Consider the following 19,286-nt stretch of genomic DNA (forward strand, 5'->3'; position numbering starts at 1 on the left):
GTATCAATTTCTAAGGCTTGAAGCAGGCAGTATTACAGTGTTTGTAAGAGCAGATGCTTGGCAAGTCTATATATGCCAGTGAGACCATCATTCAGTTTTATGCACACTTCTGTTTTCTGGCTTGGCATAATTCATTAGCACACTGCAGAATACTCCATAAAACTGCATTTGGCTGCAATGTTAAGGTTCTAATGACTATAGCATTGTAAAAAAATGCAGTAGTTTCTCCTTTTTATTCTTAGAGTTGATATTTACATCAGATAAACTGAGAAAATACACAAAGAACATTTACAACATACAAGTAGGAATAACAATGCAGTTTTATTCTTTTTTTAATGTTTTGTACTTACCATTTAAAATAGTGGCACATAGTATAATAATTTTTGTGATAGCAAGGCTTGCTAGGAGAGCACGTGCAATTGGAAGTAGTAGAGTACATACATTTTTACTACTTATTTCATCCCTATTTAAATACACAGATTTTAAAAGGGTCACTATATAAAGGAATGGTCAAAGCTTTGATTAAGGACACCAATATTGCCTTTCAAGCCGTTATACTGCAGCACCAGGTAGGGGAATAAATACACAAATACTGTACAAGCATAACCTTATTTTTATTTGTGCCCCCTCAACATTGTTATATTTGTTTTTATATTAAACACATTAAAGATTCAATGAGGGCTGAACAGAATTTTCAACATCTGTGTAGATAAATTTAATTTATTCAAAAAGAAAAAGTAGCACAGGGCATCTTGTAAAGACTGTTTGAAATGATTTCATACAATGCAATGCACAGACATTAGCTAAAACAGATTCAGTTTTGCCCTTAAAACCTACTTCATGTAGGCAGTTATTGCTTTGAGTTTCTAATGGAACAATGGTTGATTATTACTTTCTTTTTTTTCCTATTCTTGATTTTACACATGCCACTAACCTAAACCAGAGTTATAAGTCCCAGGGGTAGTTGCTCCCTAAATGTTGCTTCTGTGTAGCCTTAGGGAGGTACACTCTGCAGATTGCTTCTGCCTATCTTTATGTGCAGACTCAAAGCCTATCAGGTAAAAATGAAGTAAGTGTAATAGTTGAAACATAAACGAGTTACCGGTGTTTGGGAAAAAAAGGATTGATTGAAAATTGGTATTTCTAAAGTAACATTCAGAAACAGTAAGATAATCTTTGCCATGTAAGTAACTCATGGTATTGTGGAAACTCTAGTGTACTCTTGCCTGAACAGCAAAGGAAGTATCAATACTATTAAACCTATTTTTTCCTAGAGGGGGGAAAAAAAAGGGGATTTCTAAATTGGCTGTATAAATAAAATCCAGGCTAAAACTTGGCACAAGTTAAGTATAAAAGCGAGATTTGAAAGTTTCTTCTAAAATAAGCTGTGTGGTTGTTTTAAAGTTTAAAAAGTGGTTTCATACGCTTTCTTTGCATCTCTTACTTTTAAAATTTGTGCACAATTTCAAAATATTAAGGACCCCAAACAGCTTCTCTGTTGAGGTCCTGAGAGCTTCTGTTACTCAAGAGAAGCTGAGTATGCAACTCAACTTCCTATTCTGAGAGGAATTTCCCTTTGGGAGCGGTAGTTTTTATGACTCTTCTTATCAAAATCCCTTCCCAAGATGAAGTCTATCACTTTGGCTTTCGTGATTGGTTAGAGAAGAGATGTTGAGCATTTGTGGTGTTTCTATCAGCTTCCTCAAAATTTTTATTTTTCCCTGGCTGACTGTTAGCAAGGAAAGGTTCTTAAAAAGGCTACCAGCCCAAAGAGATATGTCTTGTCTGACCATCCCTTAGCTGTGAGAGCAGAAGTTAGGCTGAACAATGCCCCTCTTTCCTGGGGTGATGAGTGTAGAAAGAAGGTGAGAAAGGAGCCCTCACAATAATGGTGGAAGCCCACCACCATCTCTAGACACTTCCAGCCTTGGCAGTTCCATCAGGAAGAAGAGAATAGGTAACAATAGCACTCAGGAGATGGTGTGCTTATTTAGATGTATTCCCCATCCAAGAAATCCAGTAGGAAGCAGTGTTTAACCTTTTGGTTCTCTCCTTGCACACCAGGCTGATACTCTCAGAATACATCAACCAGGTACAAAGTTTCATACATGGTCCTTTTGGATTTCACATGCCAGAAAACTGCACATCATGAGGCCTACAGAGATCTACACAAATTATTTGCTTAAAATCAACCAAGGAAAAGATCCATCAGTAGAGATTTCTAGGCTATGCCAAAACTGCTGAAAGAGAACAATGTGCTTTATCAATTATTTTTAATACTTTAAAAAGTACACATTAATATGCACTACAAAATTTCCCAAATATATATACAAGATAAATGCTGACCTTTTTTTAGGAAAAATATTTTTAAAAATTTGGATGTCAGATTCTTTTGTTTTTAAGCAAACATAAAAATGAGGAAATTCATACACCAATCATTATATTAGAATAATAGTAGCTGTCTGGCATAATGCTGCAAAAGCCAGGAAATTCAGAGTGCAAACAAGGCATTAAAGATGATGTGATCCTCTTTTACCAAATGAATTGCACTAAGTAGGCACAATGTGAGTGTTAAGTGGGGAGTTTCAGCCTTAACCAAATTTCCTGGCTTGTGTGTGTGTTTGAGCCAGATCTTTAATATTTAACAAAGTTATGTGAGAGATAACAGAAAGCACTTTCTTTAAGATGACTCCACAACACAGGGAGGAGAATTGAAAGTCACACCTTTCAGCCTCCACATTTTTTCTTTTGTTCAGTATTTAAGGAGAAGCCATCCGGAAGGAAGAAAGATTATAACTATCTATAAACTAACTGTTTGACAGAGACAGAACTACTGATAATGAGTGGGTTGTGTCTGTAGTTTTTGGCCGCTCACAACAGCAGAGGGCTGAGGCAAAACAGAAACTCTTGATATGTTTGTCTAAAGAGGTAGTAGTGTGATCACAGGCAGCAGGAGTTCAGCTGAAGTTCAGGGCAGATGTTGCCAGTAGTTTACACTGCAGGAAAGTAAAATTGCTTCCGGATTCACCTCTTCCTCCCAATTTCTCTTCCAACATCAGTGTTGAGCCATGCTGTGTCGCAGAGTTACAATATCAGTAGGAAAGCAGTCTTTTAGCAGGATACCACGTTCACGATGGCAGTCCAACTCCTCAATAAATCCATACCAATAGATGACTAATCCAGGACCAAATCTATAAAATAATGAGAAGAATATAACATAAAATCATATATACAGAAGAAAAAAAGAGTCCACAGTCCCAGGCCAATGAGTAATTCACATGCACTGCTGATTTTATTCTAAAATTGGACAGTTTACCTACATTTAATTTCCAAGATTTTAATTTAATCAGGGTAGAATTGTTTTACATTTAAGTAATATCTGATTTCATAAATAAAAATGCTATTTAGAGTCTTACAGCAAACTGAAATATTTGTTTAGTTCACAGTTTTACCATCGTGAACATATAACTCACCAGCCATAAGAACAGATCCCTAAGTGCCTTTGTAATAACATTTAATAACTGTGTGATATATACAGAAGCCTCTCTTCCCTTGCTCTCCATTTATTTCAGATTTGGACATTTAAGCATTAAAAATACATGGGTTTACATAAAACCTCAGATGATGTGAATTTCAGTACAGTAAAGATCAACAATGATTCTTCAAAATATAATCTCTACAATGAGTAAGTAACTGTTAAGGCAAAACACAATCCATAGAAAGTTTCTACTGCAATGTCTCCAAAACGTGCCTCAGGAATTCCTCAGATATTACTAACATTGACTGATCCCCACTAGGCACTCTCAGGAAGTAGCCCCATGGACTATTTTACCCATCAGGAAGTTCAGACCTTGAGGCTGGGTTCATAAAGAAGTAATCACTATCAATCATTGTGTACAGCGATATGTTTTGCACATCAGTTTCACGTTTTTCCTACTGAGAGCACTTAATTAAAGGGCAGCACTACTTTTGGTGTAGTGTTGCAGGAATTTTACAGTGAAATCATAAATTATGAATGTTGGGTTAGTAAAAGGATGTCTAAAAACAGAACCACTTTCTGTAGTCTTACATTACAGCAGTCTGTACAATGTTAGGCCAAAAAGCTTTTTCTTTCTGTGATTTATTATATGCTATAGTGAACTTGCCAAAAACAACAGTGCAGGATGAGCTATTAGATACTGTATGTACAAGAAAACGTTCAATAGAATATCATTTAATGGTTTATACACAGAGCTGTGCTCAGTACTCACACCAATATGGTAGCCAATTTTTGTTAATGTTTAATTATAATAAAAGTGTGTCGGGGGATGCACAATAACTGGAAAGTCCACTTAGCAGACAATAGAAGCTCTCAAAACAGTGGGTAGTGCCAGACTGGCTTCATTAGGGTGGTTTCTTTCCAACACTGAACTGAGGAAAACTCTATTTGATGTGCTCATGTAATGGAACAGACATAAAAGGAAGTAACTCTGTGGATTCCCCCTGCAGTTTCAATTGGGTATTGTGTGCTACTTTCCAAAACTGTTGTGTAGTGTTGTTAAGCACTGTTTTATGGCTGCTACCTTCCACCCCAGAGGTGGGTGCATTTCAGTAGCAAGGAAGCATTCTTCATACATAGGTTGCATATCAGTTTGGAAAGCTCTGTGATTTTTCAGATGGAAACGCAAGAAGTTATTACTGTTACAGATTTAGCCATACTAATATAGACAGAAAGTGAAGTTTCTTTAGAAATGTATTATAGGTCAGATTGTGGCTGGAGTGGAAGAGCACAGCACCCTTCTCCCAGCAGTTGCACTCTGTAGGTGGCCAGCAACATTTGCTTTCCCTGTTAGGGTGACCAGATGTCCCGATTTTATAGGGACAGTCCCTATTTTTGTGTCTTTTTCTTATATAGACTCCTATTACCACCAGCCCCGTCCCGATTTTTCACACTTGCTGTCTGGTCGCCCTAGTCCCTGTGCTCTCTGGAACATAAGCCTTGCTTTTGGCTAGTGCCCTGTGAAGTGCATGCAGGGCCACAGCCTGCTGTTCCTCACTGTATCAACGAACACAGCTGGCCCAGCCACAGGGGGGAGCAAATGGGTGAGTGTGCTGAGAGACACTGCTGCCTGGTGCTCCCATTGGGGTAGTGAAGCTTCATGCTGTCTCCAATGTAAGGCATTGACTCACTGCCACAATCTGGTCCTAATATTTTTACAGAGAAGAGTGTTCAAACCAATCACTTCAAAAGGAAAATGTAACTGGGCAGGCAGTGAATATTCTACCTGAAAGATTTTAAAAACAAACCAGACCAAAAACACATACACCCATAAAGAGAATGCATTTTGCATTTTGAATGGACTGTTTCATGCAAGTCAGAAGCTATGAAACATACATACACATGGTACTTGTTCATTACTAGAACGTTTGCCAGGTAAAAAACCCAGTGATAAGGAGCAGCTGCTCTTCCCTAGTACTTAAGGAAACTTGACTTGTTTCACTCTGCACAACTATCTGAAAACTCATGTGGTAAAAAGGGACTTGTCACTGCGTATAAACTGTAACTTGTATTTGAAATTACAATTATTCATTAAAATAGGTACTTCCAAGCCCACTCAAAAGGGATTGTAAACCAGTTTTTATTGAACTGTCAGTGCCACAAATGACACTTTTCATTATATTGGCTGCAACTAGCAATAGGTTCAGAAATGCCAATTCTGATGAAAAACTTTATTTTTAAGGGTGTCCAGTGAGTCAATTGCAGGTTCCTGGCTTTAGTTAATCAGTGAAATTATTCCCTCAATCCTGTATTAGACCTTTATTAGCTAACTAGTCCTGCCCATGCTATATCGTTTCATAATATTGGTATAATCCTTTATATTCTGACTGTGTATCAGAGATAGCATATGTATGATTAGATACAAGCCATACTATATTAAAAAATGACTTAAGGGGAGCACTTAAAACCAAAATTAACTTGTTGGTCTGGTAAGCATTTGCCACTGACTATGAGGAGCTCCTGCTGCTAAGGGCTAATTTCTCTTCCATTAACACACAGAGCTGGCAAATCTCAAACAATGCCAATGGTTAATTACAGTTGCCTTAATTTGAAAAGACATTTAACCTTTTTTATGGAGGGGAGGGGGCATGGAAGTACAAGCAAGGAGCAAGAACCACCCTTTTTAATTTGACTCCCTCCTGCTCCTTCTGAAGTTGTACATGTGACAGTGTGGAGAATGAAACGTAACACTGTAAATTATAGTCAGGCTAAAAACTTATTTATAGATTAATAATAACATTTAATACATTGGAGACTAACCTTCCTTGCAGGACCAATGCTGACAACTTTGGTTTACACAGGAGAACTAGTTCAAATGACAGAGAGCTTGCTCTGCATGCCACAGAAAGTGGGACCAACCTGGCAGTTCTGAGAAAAATCTTCAGAATACAAAGCAAAAGATGGTTTTATAGTCACTGTACAGGACTCCATCAGGAATACTGTATGCAATACAGGTCACTATACCACAGGAAGGATATTAATTTTTTGAGAAGGTGCAGCTCAGGGCAACAAAGAAGACATCAGCTCTTAAGTAGCTAGGTACAGAATCCTACAGACTTTGCTTTTGCCCAATAGAACTGTGTAAACCTCCAGTTTTGGTTAACAGGTACTCGTATGAATCTTCTCTTCAGTTTTGTTTCACAACAGTTCACACCCTGTAAATCCCAAGTGCAAGCTAACCCCAAAACTCAACATGAAACTAGAGTTTTGCCTGTTTTTGTGAAGCTTAATTTAAAAAAAAAACAAACAAATATTGGCTGACTTTTCAAACTTGAAAGGAAACAGAAAAACAGCTGAGTTTTAGCTAGTTTAGGTTTTTGTTACAAACATTTTGAACAGCTCCACATAGGAGAAAACTCAGTGGCAAGACTATTTCATATGAAGGTAATAAACATATTAAATATGCTATCAGAGAGCGGGCCTCACTGAGGTCTTGTGAACACACAGATGAATTGGTTTATCTTAAATCAGTTTTTAAACAGATAGTTAGCCAAGTGTAAAACCCTCTGTAGACACTCTTATTTCAGTCTGAGAGTGACTTAAGTGGTTTAGCTTAAACTGATTCCTAATCAATGTAAGGTAAGTAAGCCAGATTTATATTGATTTGAGAGTGTCCACACAGCCTTTTGCACTGTTTTAACTAAATCGATTATAAAACAAACCTTTAGTTAAACTAATGCAGCTTTCTTTGCATGCCAACAAGCCCTGAGACTCTGAGCTTTGCTCCTAAGAAGGAGGGATTTCACAGGGGTATGGTGAAAAACTAGGAAGGTGGAATTCAGGGTGTAGTAGGGGGAGCAGAAGGCATAGTAATCCAGATGGTTTCTTCCTTTTCCTAAAAATCATTTATGCTCTTTTATTGCTAATTTTACATGGACAAATCCTCATTTTAACTCAAGAAATCACATAAAAATCGGCAAAATAAAAATCAGCTTTTGCGAACAGGGGCTGCTAACAGGGAGTTTCGCAAGGGAGTTCTCCAGGTGAAGGAGGAGCAATACAGCATCCTCGGGGTAAGTGACTGTCTGTAGTGTGTGTTTGTTTGTGTTTGGGGGTTACTTGCTGTGTGCTGAGCTTGTGTTTGTCAGTCTGTCTGTTTGTTTGTTTGTTTGTTTGAAGAACCGTGTGCTGTGGCTGGCAGTTGGAAGCTGTGAGCTTCAAAGGAAGGTCTGAAAGCTAGAAGCCTCTGGTAAGTGGCTGAGCCTTAAATCAGTGGGCGGGGCATTCACATAGGCCAGGGCTTTATAAAGCAGCGCACAAGCGACCAGGGAGCTTTTGCAAACAGGGGCTGCTAACAGGGAGTTCGGAAGGGGAGTGGGAAGGGAGCGGGGGTCCCTTTATTCCCCTTAAAACCTATAAACCAAACTACATTCAAAACCTTTTGCTTAAACAACCCTTTCATTAACTAGGAGACAATGCAGGCAGAAGCCCAGCTGCAGAGTGGGGGCTATCCAGTTTATTGCACTGAGTGCAGCATGTATGATTACCTGCCCTGTGGGCGGGTGGCGTATGTGTGCATTCGGTGCAAGGAGCTCCTGGCCCTCAGAGACCACGTACGGACTTTGGAGGCCAGGGTAGCGGAACTGGAGGAGCTAAGGGAGGCAAGAGGTATGTTGATGAGGCTTTCCGGGACATTGTAGAATTGTCCCACCTCCGGTCAGACAGCCCCTGTGCTGTTGAGGAGGATGAAAGGCCCAGGGAAGCAGAGCAGTCAACGGGAGCAGAGGGAAACCTTCCCATAGTTGGGACTCTCCTTCCAGATGGTGCTGGGGTTACCTCTCGCACTGAGGTTGCCTCTCCGGGGGAGGGAACTCCAGTTGCTAGGAAAAGGCAGGTGTTAGAATGGGAGATTCGATCACTAGAAACGTAGATAGCTGGGTTTGTGATGACCGGGAGAACCGCATGGTGACTTGCCTGCCTGGTGCAAAGGTTGCGGATCTCTCGAGGCATCTAGACAGACTTATGTGTAGTGCTGGGGAGGAGCCGGTGGTCGTGGTACATGTAGGTACCAATGACATAGGGAAGGGTAGGAGAGATGTTCTGGAGGCCAAATTTAGGCTGCTAGGGAAGAGACTGAAATCCAGGACCTCTATGGTAGCATTCTCAGAAATGCTCCCAGTTCCACACGCAGGGCCAGGTAGGCAGGCAGAGCTTCAGAGTCTCAATGCGTGGATGAGACGATGGTGTAGAGAAGAGGGGTTTACTTTCATTAGGAACTGGGGAAACTTTTGGGATGGGGGGAGCCTATACAGGAGAGATGGGCTACACCTAAACCAAAGTGGAACCAGACTGCTGGCACTAAACTTTAAAAAGGTTGTAGAGCAGTTTTTAAACTAGGAGATGGGGGAAAACCGACTGCTGCAGAGGAGCATGTGGATCGGACAGAGACTTCTCTTAGGGGAGAGTCTAATGATAGAGAATCTCCAGGTTATAGTCAGGAGCAGAGGATGGAGGAGGATAATGTAAGGGCCAGATCAGATGATAAACATTCACATAAAAAAGAATCTAACACATCAGAAAAGGGCAGACAAATAAACAGTGACAAGTTTTTAAAGTGCTTGTACACAAATGCTAGAAGTCTAAATAATAAGATGGGTGAACTAGAGTGCCTCGTGATAAAGGAGGATATTGATATAATAGGCATCACAGAAACCTGGTGGACTGAGAGCAATCAATGGGACACAATAATTCCGGGGTACAAAATATATCGGAAGGACAGAACAGGTCATGCGGGGGGGAGAGGGGGAGTGGCACTATATGTGAAAGAAAATGTAGAATCAAATGAAGTAAAAATCTTAAGTGAATCCACATGTTCCATAGAATCTCTATGGATAGAAATTTCATGCTCTAATAAGAATGCTAAGGGAAATTAGAGAGGCTATCAAAATTAAGAACCCAATAATAGTGGGGGATTTCAATTATCCCCATATTGACTGGGAACATTTCACTTCAGGACGAAATGCAGAGATAAAATTTCTCGATACTTTAAATGACTGCTTCATGGAGCAGCTGGTACGGGAACCCACAAGGGGAGAGGCAACTCTAGATTTAGTCCTGAGTGGAGCGCAGGAGCTGGTCCAAGAGGTAACTATAACAGGACCGCTTGGAAATAGTGACCATAATACAATAGCATTCAACATCCCTGTGGTGGGAAGAACATCTCAACAGCCCAGCACTGTGGCATTTAATTTCAAAAGGGGGAACTATGCAAAAATGAGGGGGTTAGTTAAATAGAAGTTTAAAAAGTACAGTGACTAAAGTGAAATCCCTGCAAGCTGTATGGGCACTTTTTAAAGACACTATAATAGAGGCCCAACTTCAATGTATACCCCAAATTAAGAGACACAGTAAAAGAACTAAAAAAGAGCCACCGTGGCTTAACAACCATGTAAAAGAAGCAGTGAGAGATAAAAAGACTTCCTTTAAAAAGTGGAAGTCAAATCCTAGTGAGGCAAATAGAAAGGAGCATAAACGCTGCCAAATTAAGTGCAAGAATGTAATAAGAAAAAGCCAAAGAGGAGTTTGAAGAAAGGCTAGCCAAAAACTCCAAATGTAATAACAAAATGTTTTTTAAGTATATCAGAAGCAGGAAGCCTGCTAAACAACCAGTGGGGCCCCTTGATGATTGAGATACAAAAGGAGCGCTTAAAGACGATAAAGTCATTGCGGAGAAACTAAATGGATTCTTTGCTTCAGTCTTCACGGCTGAGGATGTTAGGGACATTCCCAAACCTGAGCCGGCTTTTGTAGGTGACAAATCTGAGGAACTGTCACAGATTGAAGTGTCACTAGAGGAGGTTTTGGAATTAATTGATAAACTTAACATTAACAAGTCACCGAGACCAGATGGCATTCACCCAAGAGTTCTGAAAGAACTCAAATGTGAAGTTGTGGAACTATTAACTAAGGTTTGTAACCTGTCCTTTAAATCGGCTTCTGTACCCAATGACTGGAAGTTAGCTAATGTAATGCCAATATTTAAAAAGGGCTCTAGAGGTGATCCCGGCAATTACAGACCGGTAAGTCTAACGTCGGTACCGGGCAAATTAGTCGAAACAATAGTTAAGAATAAAATTGTCAGACACATAGAAAAACAAACTGTTGAGCAATAGTCAACATGGTTTCTGTAAAGGGAAATCGTGTCTTACTAATATATTAGAGTTCTTTGAAGGGGTCAACAAACATGTGGACAAGGGGGATCCAGTGGACATAGTGTACTTAGATTTCCAGAAAGTCTTTGACAAGGTCCCTCACCAAAGGCTCTTACGTAAATTAAGTTGTCATGGGATAAAAGGGAAGGTCCTTTCATGGATTGAGAACTGGTTAAAAGACCGGGAACAAAGGGTAGGAATTAATGGTAAATTCTCAGAATGGAGAGGGGTAACTAGTGGTGTTCCCCAAGGGTCAGTGCTCGGACCAATCCTATTCAACTTATTTATAAATGATCTGGAGAAAGGGGTAAACAGTGAGGTGAGAAAGTTTGCAGATGATACTAAACTGCTCATGATAGTTAAGACCAAAGCAGACTGTGATGAACTTCAAAAAGATCTCAAAAAACTAAGTGATTGGGCAACAAAATGGCAAATGAAATTTAATGTGGATAAATGTAAAGTAATGCACAAAAAAAAAAAAAAACCCCAACTATACATACAATATGATGGGGGTAATTTAGCTACAAGAAGTCAGGAAAAAGATCTTGGAGTCATCGTGGATAGTTCTCTGAAGATGTCCGTGCAGTGTGCAAAGGCGGTCAAAAAAGCAAACAGGATGTTAGGGATCATTAAAAAGGGGATAGAGAATAAGACTGAGAATATATTATTGTCCTTATATAAATCGATGGTACGCCCACATCTCGAATACTGCGTACAGATGTGGTCTCCTCATCTAAAAAAAGATATACTGGCACTAGAAAAGGTTCAGAAAAGGGCAATTGAAATGATTAGGGGTTTGGAACGGGTCCCATATGAGAAGAGATTAAAGAGGCTAGGATTCTTCAGCTTGGAAAAGAGGAGACTAAGGGGGGATATGATAGAGGTATATAAAATCATGAGTGATGTGGAGAAAGTGGATAAGGAAAAGTTATTTACTTATTCCCATAATACAAGAACTAGGGGTCACCAAATGAAATTAATAGGCAGCAGGTTTAAAACAAATACAAGGAAGTTCTTCTTCACGCAGCGCACAGTCAACTTGTGGAACTCCTTACCTGAGGAGGTTGTGAAGGCTAGGACTATAACAGCATTTAAAAGAGAACTGGATAAATTCATGGTGGTTAAGTCCATTAATGGCTATTAGCCAGGATGGGTAAGGAATGGTGTCCCTAGCCTCTGTTTGTCAGAGGATGGAGATGGATGGCAGGAGAGAGATCACTTGATCATTGCCTGTTGGTCCACTCCCTCTGGGGCACCTGGCATTGGCCACTGTCGGTAGACAGGATACTGGGCTAGATGGACCTTTGGTCTGACCCGGTACGGCTATTCTTATGTTCTTAAAATGTGAATCAGGCTTTAACTTGCCCTTCTACAGAACCACTTTTGTCCTAGAAAGGAAAAAGACTTATTTATTTATCAAAGTGGTTGAGTGGAATATCACACATTCAACTTCAATTAAAGACAAACTGTTCTCTAGTAATTGTCTTTTATTCTGGAATGTCTGTATGGGGTCCATGCTAGCTTCTAAGGATATGCCCAGACATGTGGGCATTGGGAGTTGTGTCTTTCACCATCAAAAAGCCTTGCATGTGGTTTTATGAAAAATGCATTTTCAACACACAGCTCAATACTGAGCAGAAATGTAAAACAGCTTGTAATCATTTTTAATAACTTTCAATTTATTTATTTAGTCTTAGTTTATTTGTTGTAGATGGGCTGTATACTTCATGTATCCCCAGATAGTAATGTAAACAATTTCTCGTTCTGAAAGGCTCTCCTAGTGAAATGTGAGTGTATGTATGTTTATATCTAAGGTACATGTGCATGTATGCATGTGTCTGTCTGACTGTGTACAATTAGAATGACATCAAGGCCAACTGCACTTCATAACTTGTTTCCTATAAAAATAAATTATAATAAATAAAAAAAAATTAAGACAATTTTAACAGAATTCTTTAAAAGCATTGGAACTATATCTATATCTATCTAGATATCTCCTGTGCAGTGATGCCTAAAACTTACATCTCTTGTATTCTTATTATTGGAAGGAATTTTGGTGTGGGCTGAGAGTATTTTGGTAGACCAACAACTGCAGGCCAGATTCTCAGCTGGTATAAACTGGTATAGCTCCACTTGACTTTCCTACAGGTAGCCCTATTTACACCTGCTGAGATCTGGCCTTGTGTGTCTTGGCAGGGAATTAATTTCCGTTGCACAGGGATTGATTTACTTTTGAATATAAATAAACATGAATATTTTTAAAAATCAAGTTACGGTACCTTTACATAAAAAGGGGCACTTTCAAACTTTGGACATGGTTGAAAGTGACTATATTTTTCTTAAACTTTTTGTAATCCTCTTGTCCATTTCCTGAACCAATCACAAGGCAGCCCATAATTCAAATAGAAGTTACCTTCGAGGCATCATATAGATTTATATTTTTTGGCTCTACTGAAGTCTGGTTAAAAAAAAAAAAAAAGGCTATTGGAGTTGTTCTCATGTTAGGCAAAGTCAAATAACCGGCTGATGATATGTGTTCATGTTATAAATCTATCACTAGTCCAACCCTCACAAGGCTACACCTATTCTAGGTCCCGGCTACCTTAAATTACATAATAAATATTCTCACTTTATAATAAATACTTTACAATAAACAAAATATCTTTGGTTTGCAAACACAGCTCAAGAAACAGAACACACTAACTTAATAGGTGCATTAAAGCAAAGGCAAGCTGATGAAGAAAGATCAGTTAGGAAACAGGCAGTCATTTTGGGAGTGATCAAGCACTGTTGGAAGCTTTGCCATTGACTTCAGTGAGCAATTTAACAATGCATTATGTCTCAAGGTTTGTTCTGCTTTAAGTAAAATTACCAAATCTACTTTATGCAGTGGGGTGAAATTTGAGCTATAATGAAGTGCAACAGGACCAGGATTTTCTTTTAATGTCTACAAGAATTTTTTGTGTGTCTCCCCATTTTCAAGGAGGTTATAACTCAGAAATGAAAATTCCTTTGGACTGAAAAGGGTGCAGAAATCTTCAATGAGTATTGGACACTGAGGCAACAGACTATGGGAGTGTGGAATGTCGGGGCTATCCGGAGAAGGAAGGTGGCTGGAAACTAATAGGAGTCCTCAGTGTCCCTGTAGTCACGCCTCTGTTGAATACTATTACATTTTAATGAACTTTTGTTTACATTAGCAGCCTTTTAGCTGCGTGATAAGGCTGTTAAGGCTGTTAAGGCATCAGTCAAAATGCAGCATTTTTGTTGGCCACATTTAATCAAACTTACAATATGATTTAAATGCTTTAGGCATTCGGAGAAATAAAAATAAGCCATGCGATATTTATGTGGATATCAGGAAATATGTTAAAAAGACATTTTAAAATGTGCATAGCACAAATCATAAATACATATTGATAGAATGGACTGATATTGTGTAAGTCACCGTCATTAAAAAATATTATAAAGACAATTTAACTTTTGGCTGCAAAATGCATTTTTAATAAACAAACTGTCAAAATACATTATTCACCTATGGAATTCGTACAAATTTGAGAACTGTTCTCTCAGGCAAATAAAAGGATTTCTTATAATCTTCAGTGACAGAATTTTTTTTAAATAGTTCTCATGGAAATTAACTTTCAAAAGCTATGATTAAATAATATTAAGGTTACACAGATTTTCAAGGATCAAGGCTTTTTAAGTGAAGGCTGACATAGTGAGTGAGAGAGAAAAGGCATGTTGGCTCAAGGACAGTGAGTGTTAAGAAAAAATTGTCTTGACTGAACTTTTAATTTCTCTGGCTTACGCTGGTTCATGTCATAACCTAAATTTTACTCAAAAAGACAATTTTGTTCTTGAAAAATCTTTGAGACACTGATCACTGTGTGTGATTTTGCTCATTAAGGGCTTGATTCAGTAAAGCTTGTGCTGAAGTCCCACTGACTTCAACGTTATGTACAGTACTTGAGGCCTAAGACACTTGGGCCTTGATCCTGTAAGGAGATCTGTGTGAATGGCCCCCTGTGCCTCTACTAAACTTTTTGCAGTACTGGAACTTAGGTGATGAGAATGTAAGATGGTACCAACATATTTCTGGGTAATTAAGTGAGGTTTAAAAGAAAACATTTGGGAGCAAGTGGGCCAGTAAAGGTAATGATTCTTATTGTGCTTGTGTCTAACTGTGCTTGATTCTGGCCATTCCACTGGCCTTTGATGGATTATGCATCACCAATCATACTCATTTTGGAGGATGCTAATTATTTCTGCTCTCCTGGCAAATTAGTCAGTTCTAATGACCAGTTAGGCGTTAAGGCTTAGAGGTAAAAAGGGTGCCCCCAAAAAGAGGCAGGCACACTCCAAGGACTTTATCCACCTTGACAACTGGATTCAGGTTTAAGTGAAAACTCCCTAAAAGACACAATGAAGATGACTGGATGTGGAAGCTGCGGTATGTACATGATACTGGAGGGGGTACCTGCATGAAGTGCTGCCTGACAGAGCTGATGGAAGAAAAGATCCGAGGATTGGAGATGCAGGTGGAAACTCTGGTTGAGTTTAGAAGGGGGTTCGAGCAGATGATGGAGCAAAGGCATGAGGAGGCTGAAGGGAAAAGCTCAGACTTGCAGATGGAAGCAGGACCAAAGAACTTTGAGGGGAGACTGCTGGGTGAGGAAAGTGGATAGTGGAAGCATGTGACTAAGAGAATCAGGCAGAGGAAAAGATGGGCTAGTGAAGGAGAAATAGAGCTCAGGAACAGGTTTGCGGAGTTGGAAAATGAAGAAGGGGCACAGCAGGTGGTCGCTGAAGGTGAGAGGGCAAGGAAGAAGAGAAGAACAGTGAGTCCTATAGGAAGAGGGGAAGAGTCAATGGAGATAACTCCAAATACGAGTCCCAGGAGGATACAGGATGGGTTGCAGAAGATTGCAAGGGAGAATAGGAATCGAGAGGACTTGCAGCCAGAGAGAACAGGGGATAGACTGGAGAATCACACCATCACCAGGAAAAGGCAGGTCTACATGATTGGGGACTCCTTCATGTGGGAACAAATGATAAGGCTAGATTCTCGCTGGAATGTATCAAGGGAGACTATGCCAGGCTGGGGAAGACGCTTAAGAAATTCGATGTGGGATTCTGCCTGTTCCTAGAGAAGGGCAACAAAGGTGTGACAAGATTATGATGATCAACAGATGGCTCAGGCAGTGGTGCTATAAGGAGGGCTTTGGGATGTATGGCCACTGGGAGGCATTAATGGACACTCGGGATGGACTTCACCTGAGTAGGGCAGGAAATAGACTTCTAGTATGGAGGCTGGCACAACTGATTAAGAGATCTTTAAACTAGGAATTTGGGGGAGATGGTAATCTCCACGCCGGATTTTAACATTGAGAAGGAAGAAAACGAAGTAAGAAATAATAATAATAATATAAATAATATATGGAGATATACCTATCTCATAGAACTGGAAGGGATCTTAAAAGGTCATCAAGTCTAGTCCCCTGTCTTCACTAGCAGGACCAATTTTTTTGCCCCAGATCCCTAAATGGCCCCCTCAAGGATTGAACTCAACCCTGGGTTTAGCAGGCCAATGCCCATGGGTAGGAGAATGGACATAAGGAGGAAGGGTAGTCTAATAGGTGATACTGTGCCTAATCAGGTAAAGAATGTGAGTGAAGAGAAACAGCAAAAATTAAGATGTTTGTACACCAATGCGAGGAACCTAGGTAACAAAATGGAGGAACTAGAGTTACTGATGCAGGAAGTGAAACCAGATATTATAGGGATGACAGAAACATGGTGGAATAGTAGTCATGACTGGAGTACAAGTATTGAAGGGTATGTGTTGTTTAGGAAAGACAGAAATAAAGGCAAAGGTGGTGGAGTAGCATTGTATAGCAATGATGAGGTAGACTGTAAAGAAATAAGAACTGATGGAATGGATAAGACAGAGTCTGTCTGGGCAAAAATCACATTGGGGAAGAAAACTACTAGAGACTCCCCTGGGATAGTGCTTGGGCTGTGCTATGGACCACTGGGATCTGATTTGGATATGGATAGAGACCTCTTCAGTGTTTTTAATGAAGTAAATACTAATGGGAATTGTGTGATCATGGGAGACTTTAACTTCCCAGACATAGACTGGAGGACAAGTGCTAGTAATAATAATAGGGCTCAGATTTTCCTGGATGTGATAGCTGATGGTTTCCTTCACCAAGTAGTTGCTGAACCAACAAGAGGGGATGCCATTTTAGATTTGGTTTTGGTGAGTAGTGATGTCCTAATAGAAGAAATGGTTGTAGGGGACAAACTTGGTTCGAGCGATCATGAGCTAATTCAGTTCAAACTAAATGGAAGGATAAACAAAAATAGATCTGGGACTAGGGTTTTTGATTTCAAAAGGGCTAACTTTAAAAAATTAAGGAAATTAGTTAGGGAAGTGGATTGGACTAAAGACCTTGTGGATCTAAAGGCGGAGGAGGCCTGGAATTACTTCAAGTCAAAGTTGCAGAAATTATCAGAAGCCTGCATCCCAAGAAAGGGGAAAAAATTCATAGGCAGGAGTTGTAGACCAAGCTGGATGAGCAAGCATCTCAGAGAGGTGATTAAGAAAAAGCAGAAAGCGTACAAGGAGTGGAAGATGGGAGGGATCAGCAAGGAAAGCTACCTTATTGAGGTCAGAACATGTAGGGATAAAGTGAGAAAGGCCAAAAGCCATGTAGAGTTGGACCTTGCAAAGGGCATTAAAACCAATAGTAAAAGGTTCTATAGCCATATAAATAAGAAGAAAATAAAGAAAGAAGAAGTGGGACCGCTAAACACTGAGTATGGAGTGGAGGTTAAGGATAATCTAGGCATGGCCCAATATCTAAACAAATACTTTGCCTCAGTCTTTAATGAGGCTAATGAGGAGTTTAGGGATAATGGTAGGATGACAAATGGGAATGAGGATATGGAGGTAGATATTACTACATCCGAGGTTAAAACCAAACTCGAACAGCTTAATAGGACTAAAATCGGAGGGCCTAGATAATCTTAATCCAAAAATATTAAAGGAACTGGCACATGAAATTGCAAGCCCATTAGCAAGAATTTTTAATGCATCTGTAAACTCAGCGGTTGTACCATATGACTGGAGAATTGCTAACATAGCTCCTATTTTTAAGAAAGGAAAAAAAAGTGATCCGGGTAACTACAGGCCTGTTAGTTTGACATCTGATGTATGCAAGGTCTTGGAAAAAATTTTGAAGGAAAAAGTAATTAAGGACATTGAGGTCAATGGTAATTGGGACAAAATACAACATGGTTTTACAAAAGGTAGATCGTGCCAAACCAACCTGATCTCCTTCTTTGAAAAGGTAACAGATTTTTTAGACAAAGGAAATGCAGTGGATCTAATTATCTCAATTTCAGTAAGGCATTTGATATGGTTCCACATGGGGAATTATTAGCTAAATTGGAAAAGATGGGGATCAATATGAAAATTGAAAGGTGGATAAGGAACTGGTTAAAGGGGAGACTACAACGGGTCATACTGAAAGGTGAACTGTCAGGCTGGAGGGAGGTTACTAGTGGAGTTCCTCAGGGATCGGTTTTGGGACCAATCTTATTTAATCTTTTTATTACTGACCTTGGCACAAAAAGTGGGAATGTGCTAATAAAGTTTGCGGATGACACAAAGGTAGAAGGTATTGCCAATACAGAGAAGGACCGGGACATCATACAGGAAGATCTGGATGACTTTGTAAACTGGAGTAATAGTAATAGGATGAAATTTAATAGTGAAAAGTGCAAGGTCATGCATTTAGGGATTAATAACAAGAATTTTTGTTATAAGCTGGGTACACATCAGTTGGAAGTAACAGAGGAGAAGAAGGACCTTGGAGTATTGGTTGATCACAGGATGACTATGAGTCGCCAATATGATATGGCCGTGAAAAAAGCTAATGCGGTCTTGGGATGCATCAGGCGAGGTATTTCCAGTAGAGATAAGGAGGTCTTAGTACCGTTATACAAGGCACTGGTGAGACCTCATCTGGAACACTGTGTGCAGTTCTGGTCTCCCATGTTTAAAAAGGATGAATTCAAACAGGAACAGGTACAGAGAAGGGCTACTAGGATGATACGAGGAATGGAAAACCTGTCTTATGAAAGGAGACTCAAAGCACTTGGCTTGTTTAGCCTAATCAAAAGAAGCCTGAGGGGAGATATGATTGCTCTCTATAAATATATCAGAGGGATAAATACCAGGGAAGGAGAGGAATTATTTAAGCTAAGTACCAATGTGGACACAAGAACAAATGGATATAAACTGGCCATCAGGAAGTTTAGACTTGGACGAAGGTTTCTAACCATCAGAGGAGTGAAGATCCGGAACAGCCTTCCAAGGGGAGCAGTGGGGGCAAAAGACCTATCTGGCTTCAAGACTAAGCTTGATAAGTTTATGGAAGAGATGGTATGGCAATTAATTGATCTTTGACTATTAGCGGTAAATATGCCCAATGGCCTGAGATGGGATGTTAGATGGGGTGGGATCTGAGTTACTACAGAGAATTCTTTCCTGGGTGTCTGGCTGGTGAGTCTTGCCCACATGCTCA

General features: G+C 39.7%; 1 protein-coding gene across 1 annotated transcript in view; it reads right to left on the bottom strand.

Moving 5' to 3' along the window:
- Positions 1 to 324: 324 nt before the first annotated feature.
- Positions 325 to 19,286, bottom strand: part of CUNH15orf41 (chromosome unknown C15orf41 homolog) — a 182,942-nt gene continuing 163,980 nt past the window's right edge. Inside the window, exon 11 of the mRNA XM_026651445.2 lies at positions 325 to 3,191. Within this exon, the coding sequence (XP_026507230.1) occupies positions 3,056 to 3,191 (136 nt within the window). The 3' untranslated portion in view covers positions 325 to 3,055. The remainder of the gene's footprint in view (positions 3,192 to 19,286) is intronic.

The sequence above is a fragment of the Terrapene carolina genome, unplaced genomic scaffold (genome assembly GCF_002925995.2).
Source record: "Terrapene carolina triunguis isolate 2854851 unplaced genomic scaffold, T_m_triunguis-2.0 Scaffold96, whole genome shotgun sequence".
Lineage (NCBI taxonomy): Eukaryota > Metazoa > Chordata > Testudines > Emydidae > Terrapene > Terrapene triunguis.